The 19247-nt window shown below is 32.6% G+C and overlaps 2 protein-coding genes across 11 annotated transcripts in view; one reads left to right on the forward strand and one right to left on the reverse strand.

The window, feature by feature from the left end:
* Positions 1-19247, forward strand: part of Smurf (SMAD specific E3 ubiquitin protein ligase) — a 59644-nt gene that overhangs the window by 24289 nt on the left and 16108 nt on the right. For all 10 annotated transcript variants that reach the window (XR_010950489.1, XM_067770842.1, XM_067770843.1 and 7 more), the window contains one exon: positions 14971-15009. Coding sequence is in view for 9 of the 10 variants with exons in the window: in XM_067770842.1 (XP_067626943.1) it covers positions 14971-15009 (39 nt within the window). In the remaining variant the exon portion in view is untranslated. The remainder of the gene's footprint in view (positions 1-14970; positions 15010-19247) is intronic.
* Positions 5023-8538, reverse strand: LOC137247247 (uncharacterized). The gene is made up of 6 exons (XM_067778357.1): positions 8322-8538; positions 6348-6445; positions 6108-6173; positions 5722-5903; positions 5216-5366; positions 5023-5153 (listed from the first exon to the last, which is right to left on the reverse strand). The coding sequence occupies exons 2-6, from the start codon at positions 6412-6414 to the stop codon at positions 5023-5025; spliced, it is 597 nt and encodes a 198-aa protein (XP_067634458.1). The 5' UTR covers positions 6415-6445; positions 8322-8538.

The raw sequence follows: 19247 nt of genomic DNA on the forward strand, positions 1-19247 counted from the left end.
CATTCCGGGAACTAGATTATTTTATGCCAAATTTTCACTTTTCTCTTTTATTTTGTGCTTCCAATAAGAGATTACACTCAAGGGGTGGAACATTTTCTATGAAAAACAAGAAAGTCCGTATCTCTAAAATTTGATAATAATTACCGATTTTCGAAGGAAAAAATTATATGGGAAATCTAGTTATATAATTAACGATTAGGAGTTAAGTACGAAAATGAAGATAATCTTGTTATATGTAAACTAAGGCCTAGGAATATAATATATTGAAGTTTAAAATAAAGTTATATAAAAATATAAGTATGTTTAATTAATTTTGTAACGAATTTTGAGAAATTTCGCTTATTCCAAACCTTCTGCTAACGTTCGAATCGCAAAACTGTTGAATAAATAACTCCAATACTCAATAATGTAAAATGGTCTTTATTATACTGTTTTCACACAGAAACTTAATGATCTCATTTCACCTTCTAATGAAATCGTAAATTGTTTGCTTTCACACAGAAGTAACTGCTCGATTAGTATGAAGGATGAAATGTCAAGCGAATAAAATGACAATGCTATATGACAGACAATCATGGCGGAACGATACAAGGTGGCAGCATGGTGACATACCTACATACATAAATAAGAATTCCATGTACTTTGTTTTTGTAAATTCGACGGACAAATGTCAAAATCGTACTGCGCCGGAAGTTGATGTATCAAATCAAATAAAAAAAGGTTATAATCAGCTGTTCGATGCGGCCACCTTGTATCGTTCCGCCATGCAGACAATGACATTTTTAAGCACTGAACACACCAAAAACTAAGAAACTGAACGCTCCTAACAGAGTTGCATTGTGCTTTTCACTTCATTAGGCATTCGATTAGCTACTAATGAAATAATTATAGATTCGAATTTTGTAGGGAAGATTGAGCTCAATAAGCGTCTTAATGTAGAAAACAGCCTTTATTATTCAATAAGCCGTCTGTGTGAAAACAGTATTAGACTACTTTGAGAGTACTTCACAATAACACTTATACTTCACAACTAATAGCGTGCTTAAATCAAAACTGATTAGTCATGCTTCAGCTTGCGCTGCTTTTATACTCTCGGTTTCCTCGCTCACCCATTTCTCCTAAGGTCTAGTAATTTCGCGAACTTCATGCTTGGTTACCAGCCATATACATGTATATTTGTAGTTTGTAGCCATATGCGTGTATATATGTGACGACTACTTCAGCTGATGATTACATGTTTTTGTGAGTATCTCTCCGTTTCCTTGTATGTATGTGTTTAAAATGATGATTGATTTGTTTACGTACATACGAGTGGCTGCTTAATATCACTTAGTTATGCTAATATTCGTCACAATATCTATAACAACTTCAATTAAAATAAAGCATTAATAATAACTTTCGTTCGAGTTGACTAACTCTAATGGTTATTTCGTTCCAATTAAAAAAGGCGCCGTTCCCTTCTATACACTTGTTTTCTATGAAACGAACACAAAACACTGCTAAAACAAATAACACCTAGTTTAGGTATAACGAAATTATCTTCATTTTCGAACTTAACTCCTTATCGTAAATTAAATATCCTATCCTATATAAATAATTTTTTTGTTGGTATTTTGGCCTTTAGTTTGTAAAAATGTTTGTAAATTGTCGAGCTCGAGGCCATACAATATTAAATAACAAACAAAGAAAACTGTTGATTTGTATATGTTATATATTGTCGTTTTTTATTTATCGATATTTCGACTTCAATTAGAAGTCATCTTCAGGACTAGAAATACAAAAATACAAATATTATAATAAAAAACATAAAAGTACATGTATACATTTGACTTACATCGTTGGATGTACCAGATCGACTAATTTAAAATTTGATATGACAAAAACGAAAATAAACATAAAAAGTAAACAAATAAAGAACCGTAATTATAAACAAAATTCTTAACTAACAACAATATAGCATAAAAAGTTAAACTGTGAGCGACACCCATAGCATAAGTATGTATTAAATTCCCACCAGGTAAATGTTGTTGTATAACACTCTCAGCATTAATTTTTGCAATTTTGCTTTACCAATTGTCTGTATGCGTGAGCGCATTGGTCTGTGTCTGACTTAAAATTCATTCTTTTATCGTTGGGTGTGCTGATTATGTGAAGCATCTCCAAAATATAGCGTTTCGTATAATGTTTTTCTTGTTGTAGAATTTCTACCTCATCGAAATCCGGAGAGTGTCCAGTTGTTTTGCAATGCTGAGTGAGGACCGTTTTGTTATCATTAGTGTGGTCCCTATTTTTTATGTTTGATTTGTGAGCGGAAATCCTTGTCTTTAGTTTGGATTTAGTTGTCCCCACATATACCTTATTGCATACGTGGGACCCGTCGCCGTTGCATTTAATTTTAATTAAATCCTGCAGGAGAAGTATCTAACGTAAAAGTAACTTTAAGTTGCTTACCAATCAACTAGAGCTGTATATTTACTGTAAATTTTCATATACGCGGACTAACTATTTTTGTTCGACGATGGCCGGAATCCGGACAGTTATGGTTACCTCTGCATGAGATACCAACCACCTACTAACTAACTACTTTTCAACCAAAAAATAGCCAATGGCTACTTTTTGACTACATTTAAACCAGCTGGTAGTTAGTTTGTTTGAAAATATATATAAACTTATCAGAAAGATGGTAGCTTCTTAGTATCTACTAAACATCAGATTTAAACCCACACCTTTAAACCAGCTAGTACCTAGTGTGTTAGATACTACATATAAGCTATTTAGAAAGATGGTAGTTTATTAATAGGTGCTAAAAACCAGATGTAAACCCGTTATTAAAAAAGTAATTTTTTTATAAAAATTTACATTTTATTTATTAAATTCATTTTCATTGATATTTATAAAAACTAAATATGTATATGTATTAACGTAAAAATAAAAATTCAATATATTTACTTACAAAAATAAATAAATACATTTTTTTAATGTATTAAGGTTTTGTTTAACCGTAATAATAATTGAAAATAGATATATATATATTTTTGTAACGTAAAAATAAAAAGCCAATCTATTTACTTACTAACATTAAATAATAAATTTGTTGTGTATTTATTTTTTGACAAACAGTAGTAATAATTGAAAATGGATAGTGCTCATTCCATTTCAAGACACCCGGTCCGCGCAGGACATGATTTTTGATTTCGATGAAATTTTAATATGCTGTTCTTTGGTCAAAATAATGAAACACGGGCTTTTTTTGATTGCCTTAAAAAAATTTCTTTTCGGATTTATCAGCAATTGAATTCCATAAAATGCAATGGGTATATTATTCATCCATTTTTCCAACTGTCAATAACTTTGTCAAAAATTAACCGATTCTCATGATTTTTTCTTTGAAATGTTCCTTATTACTTTTAATTTTGTATAAATTTATAGCAATTGTATATAGTTAAAAAAATTATTTTTTTAGTATTTAGTAAAAATTTATGACTTTTTTTTTAAAAATTAATATTTCAAAAAAACGGTTACTGTTTTTTGTTTAAGCTTTTTCTATATCGAGTGAGCAGTTTATATTTTAACTTGGCTAAATATCCTTTAGCCAAAGCTTGTTGTTTTCGAAATATGAATTTTTTAATATTAAAATATTTCGCTAAGCCTCCAATACCGTCACAAGAGCCTTTGCCATGCCCTGTTACAAAATCACTGTAATTCTAAAAAATAATAACTGTGATAATAAATGTGATATTTTAATTAATTTTCAGCATTTGGCATTGGTCACCTTGTATGCTGATTTGTATTGCATCAATATATGGCGAAAAAAGTTTAATATTAAAAAATTCATATTTCGAAAACAACGAGCTTTGGCTAATGGATATTTAGCCAAGTTAAAATATGAACTGTTCACTCAATATAGAAAAAGTTTAATCAAAAAAAGATAACGTTTTTTGAGAACTTAATTTTTGAAAAAAGACATAAATTTTTACTAAATACTAAACAAAAATTTGTTTTAAAACTATATGCTATTGTTTATAAAGTTATATAAAAGTAACTATAATTACGAACATTTCAAAGAAAAAATCAAGAGAATCGGTTAATTTTTGACAAAGTTATTGACAGTTGAAAAAATGGATGAATAATATACCCATTGCATTTTATGGAATTCAATTGCTGATAAATCCGAAAAGAAATTTTTTTAAGGCAATCAAAAAAAGCCCGTGTTTCATTATTTTGACCAAAGAACAACATATTAAAATTTCATCGAAATCAAAAATCATGTCCTGCGCGGAATGGAATGAGCCATAGGAATGTATTTTAAATTAAATTTGAAATTAGAATTAAATTTGAAAGCAATAAAATATGTGTTAGGTCCTTTCTATATTAGGGTAACGATATGTATGATAATAACTAAAATTAGAATAAAAGCAGGGATGCACCTTAACGTTAAGCTAATCGTTTATCAAAAAATTTCCACCGTTTCCGTTGAAACACTTCGAAATATTATCGATAAAGAAATTATCAAGATAAATTGTATCTCGTTTTTAACCGAAACGAAAAGCTTTCGTTTACGTTAAAAACGTTAACAAAAACGTGATACTTTATGTTTGAATTGTGCTGGCAATGCTATAGCCATGGTGAAGCCGTAAGGTGGTAACAACGAGGGCACATACACACACAAACTCCATGTAATTTGTTTGTGTAATTCGTTGGTGGTAATGTCAAAAATACTCTGAGAAATGTTCGTACTGTCAAAATTCATGAGAAAAGTTGCAATCAGCTTGGCGAATGCTTTCACCTTTAATGACTCAGCCATCAATCAGCTTTGCCAGCATAGTTTTAAATTAATAATCAACATAAACGATTTGATTTCGTTTTGATATGGCAGAAAACGAAACGAAATCATTTCGCTAATTTGACGTTTTTAACGTTAATAAACGAAACGAAATGACTTTGTTTCGTTTATTAACGTTAATTATCGTAACGAAATGATATCGGTTCGTTGGTTAAGCATGCCTGAATAAAAGAAAGTGTTTACGAAGTTAATTCGGTGTTACGCTTTTTCTCCGCAGCTTTTCGTATAGATACTTTGTGAAAGTATCTTTTTTTTGTTACAGCAAACGCACGCCGGAGTTCAGTAGTTGGATCCGGACTATCAATTGCAGCTGTATGAAAAAAACATTATTGTTAATTATTAAGGCTAATATGTAAATAAAAATTACGTTACCTAATAAAGTATCGAAGAACTGCCGATATTGCTTTAGTCCTTGCTTTCCGTGGATTCCATCTATGTTAATGGCGATGATGACTTCGGTGCTGAATACGTTATCTATTTTTTTTGTCAATTTCCCCTTCAGTAGCGTTTTTAGCGCTTTGATCTGCCAAAGACATGAGACAAATTTATTATGTAAACAAAAGGGTGGGACTATTCAAAAAAATTTTTTTTTATTCGACAGTTATAAAAAATTCGAACAATATGACAATAGTAAGTAGAACGCGTACTGATGATGACGGCTTAGCACCCTTCGAAAATACAATTTTTCAAATTTAGAAAAATTAAAAAATAACAATAATTATCATTAGAAAAAAGTTATTGTTCTGGCCTTGAGCTCGAATCGAACCTTGAATTATTCGAATAGTTGACAACAATACTACTGCTCTGCATACATTTGTACAGGCAAAGTTACATACATATGTACATACAATGGTTATGCAGATACATGTATAACTTACATAAACTGCTTTGTTATCTTGGCATATTTTTTCATCTATTTCCTTCAACTCGTCTAATGACCTCAAAGGAAAAGATTTCAGCATATCGTCCGAAATTGAATCTTGGTATATAATTTGCTTTAGTAATATGATGTGTTCTGCCAACGTCTGCATAATAATTTTGTTTTGAGTTTCTACAACGCCTAAATGAATACAAATTTTCATAGTTTAGAATATTTAGACACATATATACCTATGTGATTATTATGCCTATTTTTTTTTTTATGCATTTCCATGGAAAATTAAATTTGTGCGCTTATCTTTTCATACAAAATTTAAGCGAAAACGCATATGCGTGTGAAAAAGAGGCATAATAATATAATGTTAAATGATCGTTATCAAATTACCTCTAAGTTCTTGTATTTCCTCGCGAAGCATTTTGGAATCTATACAGTTTTCGCATTTATTATTTTCTGAAAAAGAAATAAGATGTTTATTCTTATAGATGTATGCATATAGATATAAAAAATGTAATGCCCTAAGTGAATAACTGAATAATGTCAGTTAACTGGGCACTGCAAAAATTGGTCTAAGTCTATTTTTAAAAACATGGTTGGAAAAAGTGAAAGTAATATGTATGTATGTACCTTTAAATGGGATGTTTTGATCCACTGCAGGCTTCTTCTTCTGAATAAAGTTGACTTTTCGACTCATTGTGAATATGTTGATGTATGCAACAATGGTACTAAAAGAAATTGATTTATATAAGGGAGACACATGAGTTTATAATCAATTTGTTGAATGCTGTATTTATATATAGGTTGCGAAGTGTCATAATCAGCGATACATATACCTAGGGAAGAGAAAGAATCAACAGGCTCTGTAAAGAAGCTCCTAACGTTTACTAATTTCCTTGCTAGAATTACCAAACCTGAGTCCATCTCGAACGCCACTATTTTTGCTGGTATATTATGCTTAAGACAGCAAAAGCTATTTGACATTTGCGTGCTTAAATGGAATTCATAATCAAAACCTATTATTTGTCCATTTACTTCTTTTAATTTGTGCGTTTTAGTAGGCTGCAAAATGGGTTCGCGTTGTACTTTTTTAAATATTTGCTGTAAAATTTTAGAGGGTTTCTTAACGTAACTTTTAAGTTTTTGCAAATAATTTTCGAAATCATACCCCGAAAAATTGTATAAGGGCCCAAAATGCTTAACGTTTTCACTTAAATGAAGCAACCCATGCACATTATACGATACGCTGTCTTCGCCAAAAATTATTTGAAAATTTTGAACGAAAAGTTGCAAAATGTTGTGAGCTACAGAAATATTTTTTTCCCAAGTCCTTGGGCAAGAAAGCATTCTACAGGCAATGTGTAGTAAAAGAAACTGGTGATAAAAATCATCGCTAACATTTTCTTTTAAAACTAAAATACCAGAGTACAGAAGGAATTGCCTGAACTCTGTGGCTTTCCAGTGTACAAGTTCATCGAAAGGTCGTGGTTTCCGAACGAATTCTTTGGGAATATATGCACCAAGCGATTTTAAATGTGCAGAAATATTTAATTTATTAGAGTTACTAATTCTTGCACAAATTTTATTGTCTACTAATCGCAGCAGCATCTTTCTCATCACCCCAAGATCCACGAGATGCATTGGATCCAAAGGGATCTGATCAATCATATCTATATGCAAAGTTTCGAAAGGAGTTTTTCTGTTTAAGAAAATTTTTTTGTGATGGTTAGGATATTTCCTAGAGTAAAAGTCGGCTCCACTTATGAGCTCGCCGCTCTGAAGAGAATACGTAAGCACGTTATTTATTTTTTTGGCAACTTGGACACATCTCGAACATCCATGAGATGAAGTGTGGCCAGGAATTCCACAAACGAAGGCCTTAGCGGGCGCATCACAAACGATGGCTCTGATTCTAATTTTAATCGATTTATTTTGAATAACAAACCCATTTTCTAACAAATCTTTAAGTTCACTAACCACGTCCGCAAGAAAACTTTGAATACAGTCTGGTTTGGCTTTACCCAGATACACACCAATAGGGAAAACTGAGATATTTGGTATGTTCACCACTTTCACCAAAACCGGCCACAACTGTGCTTTGGAACTGCGGTACAATGGAAGTCCGTCAATATTCATATCGAACAAGATCTCTTCGTATGTCGAAATTACTTCCGAAGCTTTTGCAGTCTGCTTCTCCAAACCAAAATGAATATAAAAACCAGGGGAAACTGATTTTATATCCACGGGAGATGCATTCTCCTCGAAAGAAAAAGTGCTTAGAGGAACATCTAAATTTTCCTCATTTAAGATTTGCAAAAGCTCTTCGAAGAACTTTCGCGAGGGATTATATTTAAAATATAAGGCTTGTAGCTTATCTTTTAAAGATTTTTGTGGCTCAGTGTTTTGAAGTTCACAGTGAAAATCATGACCGGAAAAATGAGGCACCGAATCATTAAATGCCGATGCAGCTGGCGCTGTTACTGCATTTGTTGCATCACTCACTGTTAGCCTATTTAAGTAAATTTCTTTTTGTTTTTTTACTAACCTACGCTGATTTCTAACACTTGCACCTTTTTTCAACATATTTTACCTTTTAATACTCACTTTTTTATAATTGATTTAAAATTTTCACAAATGCGCGTCACTTTTGCAAATTTTAATTTTCTTTTGCTTGCATAAAACAGCTGATAGTTGTCATGGCCACCCGTGTTGCCACATTGACATTTTAAATAACTTTACCAATTTTGGATTCCTCTGCATGACTTAGGGTGTAGTTAGACGTTAGTTATTCGCCAGTGTGCTTAAAGTGCTCTATTTCCTACAATTGCTATAAAATAACTATTTATAAGCTAGTTGTTTTTTTGCAATTGACTTTTTTTTTACTGCAGGGTAACGTCAGATTTCTCATATTTTCCGATTTTGCTTTTTGAATTTGTAAATATTTTTTGTAAAGTGTTGTTATATGTGAAGGCAATTTGAAATTTTACCCTGTCGTACAAATTCGAATGCTTTATCCTATTCGACAAACCTGGTACAAAAGTGGAGGATTTATATATTTTATCTGGTTTGGCTTTCTTGTCTCTAGTCGTCTTGAAATGGCTATGTATGAATTGTTTTATAAGTTGAGCAGGAAATTCATTATTTTCAAGAACTTTTTGAATTATTTCAATATTTTTCTTATGGTACATCGCGTCGCTAATTGTGAGAACACGTCTTACTGCCTCCGGTAGATTATTAAACTTTTATTCGAAACACGACAAGTCTGCAATTGTAAATACGGCCAAAAATTTCGTAAGACGTGTTCTCACAATTAGCGACGCGATGTACCATAAGAAAAATATTGAAATAATTCAAAAAGTTCTTGAAAATAATGAATTTCCTGCTCAACTTATAAAACAATTCATACATAGCCATTTCAAGACGACTAGAGACAAGAAAGCCAAACCAGATAAAATATATAAATCCACCACTTTTGTACCAGGTTTGTCGAATAGGATAAAGCATTCGAATTTGTACGACAGGGAAAATTTTCAAATTGCCTTCACATATAACAACACTTTACAAAAAATATTTACAAATTCAAAAAGCAAAATCGGAAAATATGAGAAATCTGACGTTATATATAAAATTAAATGCAACGGCGAAGGGGCCCACGTATGCAATAAGGTATATGTGGGGACAACTAAATCCAAACTAAAGACAAGGATTTCCGCTCACAAATCAAACATAAAAAATAGGGACCACACTAATGATAACAAAACGGCCCTCACTCAGCATTGCAAAACAACTGGACACTCTCCGGATTTCGATGAGGTAGAAATTCTACAACAAGAAAAACATTATACGAAACGCTATATTTTGGAGATGCTTCACATAATCAGCACACCCAACGATAAAAGAATGAATTTTAAGTCGGACACAGACCAATGCGCTCACGCATACAGACAATTGGTAAGACGGCCCATACATGACACAAAAGCTATGCGCAAATATAAAACGACGGAATTTGTACAAATAAAAATTTTGACATACACGGCTCAAAAACACTGCGCAATATTCATTTTTAATGTAGCGCAACAAATGAAACATGTGTTTTAATTGTATAAAAAGGGCACTAATTGTATAAAAAAACACTATTTATTTTCCACAGTGCTGGTAATTCACAGTATAAGTCGAAAAACTCGCACCAGAAACGTTTATTTTCCATTCTATTTATAATATATATATTTTAGTTGCAAGACCAGCTCAACTCATTGCAGCACTGCGCAATATTAATTTTTCAACTAGCGCAACAAATAAAACATTGTTATAATTGTATAAAAAATTATTATGTATTATTGAATTTGTGTGAATTCCTGTTACAAGCTAGAGATGGTCCATACGCCTTCGATATTAACATTTTTAAGCAACAATTACTGATGTTATATTATCAGAAACCACAGGTAAACTGTGTCACATTCACCACACACGAAGAAAAAAGCATGTGCAATATTTGCAGACATGCGTAAATATCAAAATCGTTTTGATTTTAGCACAGTTCTCTGCGCAAATAGCGCAACCAGTGCACATACCGGGCAAATCCTTGCGCAAATTGGTAATTGGCACAAGGATACTTGAGCCGTGTAATTGGCGTATAAAGCAAAATTGCAAAAATTAATGCAACAACATTTACCTGGTGGGAATTTAATACATACTTATGCTATGGGTGTCGCTCACAGTTTAACTTTTTATGCTATATTGTTGTTAGTTAAGAATTTTGTTTATAATTACGGTTCTTTATTTGTTTACTTTTTATGTTTATTTTCGTTTTTGTCATATCAAATTTTAAATTAGTCGATCTGGTACATCCAATGATGTAAGTCAAATGTATACATGTACTTTTATGTTTTTTATTATAATACTTGTATTTTTATATTTCTAGCCCTGAAGATTACTTCTAATTGAAGTCGAAATATCGATAAATAAAAAACGACAATATATAACATATACAAATAAACAGTTTTCTTTGTTTGTTATTTAATATTGTATGGCCTCGAGCTCGACAATTTACCAACATTTTTATCCTATATAAATTTTTCCCTACATAATCGGTAATTATGAGCAAAATTTCAGAGATGCCGATTCTTTTTCCTATACAAAGAACCACCTTTAGGGTGTCATCTTGAAATAGAGGCATTAAATAAAAGAGAAATGTGAAAATTTGACAGCTAGTTATCTAGTTCCTTGGTATAGGACATTTGTGAACGCTCAGATTTTCTATTGTAAATTTATTGTAGATTAGGGCATGTGTTAAAGTGGTCTAAGTTTCTCTTAACTACTTAATTCTGTACAATCGACCAGACTCACGTGTCGATAAGTCTGCTGACGTATAAATTATATCGTCGCTTGGCGCGCAATACCGCGTATTCGCAAAACGCAATACCGCGTATATACCAAAATTTCCAAAATCGAGATTTCGTTACCCCGACTAGGACTCATCGCCCTTAATGTATTTACGTTAAAATTCCGCCGTTTTTATCAACAAATCCCCAAATAAAAATCAAAAGCAATACCGCGTATAAAATTAAAAAAAAAAATTTGGGCGCAATACCGGTTATATTTTAGTTCTGACTATTACACAAAGATGTGTAGAGTTGAATGTAGGTCTTATTTTAGTAACTATTTAATTATTTGTTCACATTTTATTTGATAATTGCCATTTCACTCCTTACATAACTTTGGCTTACAGATGACAGTAGACACGAGAAACGATATTTGTATACCTGAGAAAGAACACGTCGGCACCGTTGCGTCTTCACAGATTGAATCAGGCAAGAAGACAGATGCAGAGTTAATTATTAATGAGTTTGACTCCCTCGCAACGTTAGTGAATGAGCAATCACCGGAGGACGACATTGTATTAGATAGTAAGAAGAGGAGATACGGCAAACGTGCAGCTAGAGGTTGTAAGAGAGCAGGAAATAAGAAAAAGAGAATAAGGGGGGAGGAATATGTAGGATACCGTAGGCTACAAAATAAAGTAATTCATGATGCACAAATGGAAAAAAGAGAGCTTAAGGATAGAAACTGTCCCCACTCATGTGAACAAAGTAAAACGTTATTTTGCAACGAATTTAATGAAGAGATGAGACAAACGATTTTTCATAACTTTTGGAAAAATATGAGTAGGATACAGAAAAAAACTTATGTTTTGACTCTTATTGATATTTTCAAACCAACCAGACATAACCATACAAAAAAACTGCAAGCGCTTGCTTACCATCTAAAACTTAATGGCACTAGGAAAGGGGTATGTAAAAACATGTTTCTGAATACTTTTGGAATCAAGGAATGGACAATTAGTTCATGGACAAAAAACTGAACTAAAGTATCTAGAAAAAGCGAAAAACAATTGTCAGAAAAGAGAAAGTACTTGAAGACCTTTTTTTGAAGCCTTACCTAAGTTGCCTTCGCATTATTGCAGAGCTTCTTCAAGTAAGCTATATTTAGAACCTATTTTTGTGACAAAATCTGATCTTTGCAAGGCTTATAAAAGGGAAGCCGATAAATTATCGCAGCCAATCGCTTCTAGAAAGGTTTTTGACGCTGTGTTTTATGAGCAGAATTTGTCCTTATTTGAACCAAAAAAAGATGAATGTGATATCTGTATCGGATTCAAAGAAGGAAATATTTCTGAACATGAGTACAATAACCACATTGAACGAAAAAATGCGGCAAGAGAAGAAAAATCAAAAGATAAGTTGTTAGCAATAAATGGTGAAATACATTTAATTAAAGCTGATGTCCAAGCTTTTAAGTTATGCCCTAAAGTAAATGCCAGTTCCTCATACTTTAAGACGAATCTCGCTGTACATAACTTTACCATTTACAATTTATCTACAAAACAAGTTTTATGTTATTGCTTCTATCAAACCGAGGCCAATTTGAAATCATCCACTTTTACATCATTTTATGTTGATTACATATCTTCATTGCTTCGGGATGATCCAAAAACAGTTGTTGTATATACAGAGGATGTACCTATCAGAATAGAAATGTTGCCCTTGCTAACGCTCTTCTAAACTTGTCTACAGAGTACAAAGTTGAAATTTATCACAAATATTTAGAGAAAAGCCATACTCAGATGGAAGTAGATTCTGTTCACTCAGTGGCACGTATACCTTCCAAGCCAATATGCTCTTGCAACAGAGGAATCGCGAGTAAAACCATTCCCATATGAAGAAAGATTGGTAGACCATACCTTTTTTAAAGATTATAGCAACAAACAATTCTATACATACAACTCTATACGACCTGGTATAGGATCAGGAGAACATGTCGTTAATAATTTGTGTATATTAAAATACTTGCCTAACGGAACAATCCAATTCAAACTAAATTTTAACGATGATTACAAGATACTACCCAGGCGATCTAAAACGAATTTAGGAAAATATATACCCTCTGCACTCTACAACTCACGTTTGAAAATAACCAAAACTAAATTTGATTGCCACAACTTCTACGATAACTTACATTTTGACGATAAATAAGCCATAATCGCCTAGTTGCTTAGTTATTTTAACACTAATTTAACTTTATTTAAACAATAGAATGTATATTTACTTTACTAATAATAAATAAAATAACTTTTATGGAACCTATTTTCTTTGAAATAAAGCAATGCAATACCGCGTATTTTTCAAAAAGTTAATTTTTTGCAGTTTGAGTGCTTTTTTTTGGTAAATTATTATATGTACATGGTGGGGCAACCCGAAATGAAATAAAATGTTAGATCAGTTCAAGATTGGAGCAACGGTTTGGCTAAAAATCAGTTTTTTCTTCCTCCTACACAATTTGGCTTCTATCAAATACGCGGTATTGCTTTTTGCATATGGTAGTGCGATAAATATTTTTTTATATTTGAAATGTGAATTTCTATCTGTGCCTATGATTAAGGCAAAACAAAAACAAGTAAGGAAGGCTAAGTTCGGGTGTAACCGAACATTGCATACTCAGCTGAGAGCTTTGGAGACAAAATAAGAGAAAATCAACATGTAGGAAAATGTACCTAGGGTAACCCTGGAATGTGTTTGTATGACATGGGTATCAAATGGAAGGTATTAAAGAGTATTTTAAATGGGAGTGGGCCATAGTTCTATAGGTGGACGCCTTTTCGAGAAATCGCCATAAAGATTAAGCAGGGGTGACTCTAGAATGTTTTTGTACGATATGGGTATCAAATTAAAGGTATTAATGAGGGTTTTAAAAGAGTGACCCTTATTTGTATATGTGAAGGCGTTTTCGAGATATCGACCAAAATGTGGACCAAGGTGACCCATAACATCATCTGTCGGGTACCTCTAATTGATTTATATATGTAATACCACGAGCAGTATTCCTGCCATGATTCCAAGGGCTTTTGATTTCGCCCTGCAGAACTTTTTCATTTTCATCTACTTAATATGGTAGGAGTCACACCCATTTTACAAAGTTTTTCCCAAAGTTATATTTTGCATCAAAAGACCAATTCAATCACCATGCTTCATCCCTTTTTTTCGTATTTGGTATAGAATTATGGCATATTTTTTTGATTTTTCGAAATTTTCGATATCGAAAAAGTGGGCGTGGTCATAGTCGGATTTCGCCCATTTTTAATACCAAGATAAAGTGAGTTCAGATAAGTACGTGAACTAAGTTTAGTAAAGATATATGCCAAGAGGAAGGACAGACGGTCTGTGATTAAAAACTGGGCGTGGCTTCAACCGATTTCGCCCATGTTCACAGAAAACAGTTACCGGGATAGAAGCAAGACTGGTAAATTTTTGTTGGACTTATGGCATTAAAAGTATTCTAGACAAATTAGATGAAAAAGGGCGAAGCCACGCCCATTTTGGTTCAGAATAGAACCATATGTATATGTATTATTGCGCAGCCTTGTCAAAATATTAAGCACACAAAACAAACAACAACAGCATTTCAAGTGTACAGCTGGTTATATAATGTTCGGTTTCACCCGAACTTAAACTTCCTTACTTGTTTTTACTGACATATTAATGAGTACGATGTCATAAGGTACCGAGTACTGTTCTTCGATACTTTTTTGTATCGATTATTTTACTCGATTCCTTAAATTAGTACAGCACTAAGCTTAATATTTCCCTACAGCAAGGGAATAGTTGTCTCTAACAAACCCCCCGAATACACATGTACTTATAATTTTTGTATCCATTACTTGATATGAATTCATACAGACTATCGTATATCTTTTCAGTATTGTGCGCACGTAATTTGGCTCGAAAGGACTTATTTCGTGAGTATTTAATTCTTGTTATTTGTATAACTTATGTTTCCTATCAAAGTTATTACAATACATGCTTTAACCAAAAATTTTAATTAGCTTAAGCACTCAAGATACTTATCTTATAATAACAATAATAATTTATAGCTTTGTACAACAATAATATTACATACAAATCAGATCAAGTACAATTACCATTACCAATACGCAGAATTAGAAAACACCAGTTAACAGAAATAAATATATTTTATTTCGTCTCCCACAAGCATTTTCCCCATGCCAAGACTGTATATTCAACAAAGCAACATAGAATCAAAATTTCATGGCCCGAATCGTGTTATACGAACCTTGATCGGATTAGGGAAATATGTGCTACGACTACTCATTAGATCCATAACTTATTTTCATTTTTACCATATATGTAATACTTGCTACAAAAGGCTAGGTACATTCCCAAACATCAGAGTGCTGATATACAGTAAGTGTCATCTTATTTGATGCAGCCACAAAAATTACATTTAAACGCCCATAACTTTTGAACCAATAAAGATGGGTAAGGCTTTTTCAACTGAGCACCGTTTTCACCAAAGTCAATATTTTGCGATGATATTTGGTCAGCGCCGAGTCTTGTGGTCGAGAAGAACACTGTGTGAATTTTGTTGCAAAATTCTGCATGGTTTTCTTTAAATTGGCAATTAAATATTTTTGGACTGTTTTGGGAAATTAATTGTTTATCCGAAAGTAAGCGTCCAAATGGGACAATTTTTTAGGTATAGATTCAAAAGACATTCAAGTACAGGGCAAAATTATTTTTTTTGCAAAAATTATTTTTGTTGTTGGTTTGCAATAAATTTTCTATAAACAATTGAATATTTAAACAACGTCTGCGCCTTGCGGACGGAAATTTTAAAGAACAGCTTATGTAAAAACCATTTCTGGGATAATCTACGAAAAAAAATGCTTGAGATCTGACATAGTTTGTAAACATTGCTTTGTTTTACGAAAGCTTTAGTACTAAAAATTTTGTTTACAATAAGGAAAAAAAAAATAGAGTTATTAATAATTATTTTGTTTGCATTGATATTAACTACGAGCGTATTGGTGAACAAAATGCCGAATCCAAATCACTGGTGAACCCTTTTCAAAAAAATAACCATAATATAGTGTACACAATTTTAGTGCGAATAAGTGATGCAAATGTTAAATTTAGCGAACTACGCGGACAATACGTGGGTCGAACGTGTAGAAAATATTTATACAACGGAAAATTACATTCGTCTCCTAATGGAAATACTGGTCATACCCTGTGCAAAGGATATAATTATTTTTTATGTCACTTAAATAAATTCCACTGTTGAAGACAGTTCGCAAAATATTGTGGAAAATCCTATGGACCACAGTGAAAAAAAATCTGAAAAATAAGCCGAACTACTGATGGCAGTATTCTTAACGTAATTGGCACTTGATGGAATTTTTCTGGATCTGCTCTCGATGGTTTGGAGACCAATAGGGTTTTCCACAATCACCCTTATCGCGAGTTTTATTTTCACCCGAAAATATTCACAGTTTTTGTTCACCCTATCGCAGAGGGTGGCGAAACAATTTTTCGTGTTCGAAAAAGATTTCACCTTATCGGCAACTCTTTGTTCGGGCGAAATGAACAGCGCGGAAACCCAAATTTGTTCACTTACATTTTACAGGCGAACGAAGAAAAATGTAAGTAATTTTTTGTTTTGAAATTTGGTACTCTTTATATGTACTTTTATTATTAGAAATAAATCAATAAGTAATGCACAATCGGAAGCTGAGTGGGAAAAAGTGAAATTCCTGTATTGCTAAGTATGTAAATTATATTTTTTATGACAACGTATCAGTCGGCCAAGTTATCCATTGTGGACAAAGCAATGGTTCCAAAATGTTGAGCACCTCACTGAAACAAGATTGGCTAAGACCCACTTCATGGTCCTTTCCGACGCCTTTTCCCTATGCGAAAAAACGAAGACACGTACACAATTTTACAATTAGTGGAACTCCAAATTTTTGCTTCAATGGTGGCAAGGAGTTGGTAAGAATCTAGCAAATATTAGAATGCCGGCTTGTTTAGCCTGTAATATTGGCCAAAGCTAATTAAAAAAAATTAACTTGTTATTCAAAAGTGCTGAAAATAGTAATTATTAGCTTACAGTGAATCACTTAGCTCGAAAAGGTTAGAACGGTCTCTTAATTGCCTCCGAATCACTTCCACATTTATATTCTCCTCGCGCTCATTTAATACCAACCTAAGTGCAATACTAAACATTATTTTATTAATTTTTTATTTATATGTTTGTTGTATTTTAAGGAAATATATGCTTGGTTACAAAATTTACACAATTGTAAGTAAATTATTTGTTCACTGCAAATTCGCAATAGAGCATCAGCTGTTTCGAAGTGAACTTTTGTTCGCCCGAAATTGCCGATAGGCGGAAAAAGTTCACCCGAACAAAAGAAGTGAAGGCGAACACTTTTCCGCGTGAACTTCGCGATAAGGGTGAATATTTTGCGAACCGTCTTCAACAGTGGAATTTATTTACGGGACATACGAATGTAATTTTCCGTTGTATAAATATTTTCTACACGTTAAACCCACGTATTGTCCGGCTAGTTCGCTAAATTTAACATTTTCATCACTTATTCGCACTAAAATTGTGTATACTGTATTATGGTTATTTTTTGAAAAGGGTTCACCAGTGATTTGGATTCGGCATTTTGTTCACCAATATGCTCGTATTTAATATCAATGCAAACAAAATAATTATTAATAACTCTATTTTTATTTTTTTCCTTATTGAAAACAAAATTTTTAGTACTAAAGCTTTCGTAAAACAAAGCAATGTTTTCAAACTATGTCAGATCTCAACCATTTTTTTTCGTAGATTATCCCAGAAATGGTTTTTACATAAGCTGTTCTTTAAAATTTCCGTCCGCAAGGCGCAGACATTGTTTAAATATTCAATTGTTTATAGAAAATTTATTGCAAACCAACAACAAAAATAATTTTTACAATAAAAATAATTTTGCCCTGTACTTGAATGTCTTTTGAATCTATACCTAAAAAATTGTCCCAGTTGGACGCTTACTTTCGGATAAACAATTAATTTCTCAAAACAGTCCAAAAATATTTAAATGCCAATGTAAAAAAAACCACCATGCAGAATTTTGCAACAAAATTCACACATTGTTCTTCTCGACCACAAGACTCGGCGCTGACCAAATATCATCGTAAAATATTGACTTTTTGTGAAAACGGTGCTCAGTTGAAAAAGCCTTACCCAGATATTTGGAAAAATCAATACATTTAATAAAACTAGCATTGTTTTCTACTAAAAAACATGTCATGTATAAAAAATTTCTCACTTAATCCTTGCAAACCAATAAATAATGAAAAAGAGTATATTTCGTATAATCAGCTTATTTGATGCATTCAGCTTTTAATGGTAGAGATCACGTTGCTTTGGCTTTTTGTTAAAAGAAATGACACTATCCCTAAAATAATTTTTTTTTTCGATCGAATTAGTACATTTTTTAGCGTGAATGAGTAATTTGCTTACTAAGAACAAAAAAATGGGACGGCGCACCAGTGTAGAACAACGAGAATTGGTAATTCACCACTTTAGGAACGGGAAAAGTCAGCGTTCAATAGCTGAAATGGTTAATATTCCATCGTCTACAGTTCAGCACATAATCGAACGGTTTTTAAAACAAAATAGTGTAAAAAACAAGGGTAGAGAAGCGCCAAATAAAATATTTACACAAACTGACGAACGATATATCTTTAGAAAAATTAATGAAAATTCCGAATTGTCTGCACAAAAATTGGCTGATCAAGTGAAAAACTTCCTTGGGAAGGAATGTAGTGCATCAACAAGCCGCCGTGTCTTACGATCACATGATTTTCATGGTCGAGTTCATTAATTAAAAAAATTAGGCTAGTCGTTTGAAATTCGCCAAAAATTACGTTTTGAAGGATTCGACAATTCGACAACTGTAATATTTTCTGACGAGTCCAAGTTTAATATATTTGGGTCGGACGGAAGCTCGATGGTTTGGCGTAAACCCAACAAACAACTCGATACTAAAAATTTACGTGCGTCTGTGAAACACGGCGGTGGGAGTGTTATGGTTTGGGCATGTATGAATGCTTGGGGCGTTTGAAACCTTGTTTTTATAGATGGAATCATCGATAAGAACATGTATCTTAACATTCTAAA

The sequence above is a fragment of the Eurosta solidaginis genome, chromosome 3 (assembly GCF_040869045.1).
Source record: "Eurosta solidaginis isolate ZX-2024a chromosome 3, ASM4086904v1, whole genome shotgun sequence".
NCBI classification, from domain to species: Eukaryota; Metazoa; Arthropoda; class Insecta; order Diptera; family Tephritidae; genus Eurosta; species Eurosta solidaginis.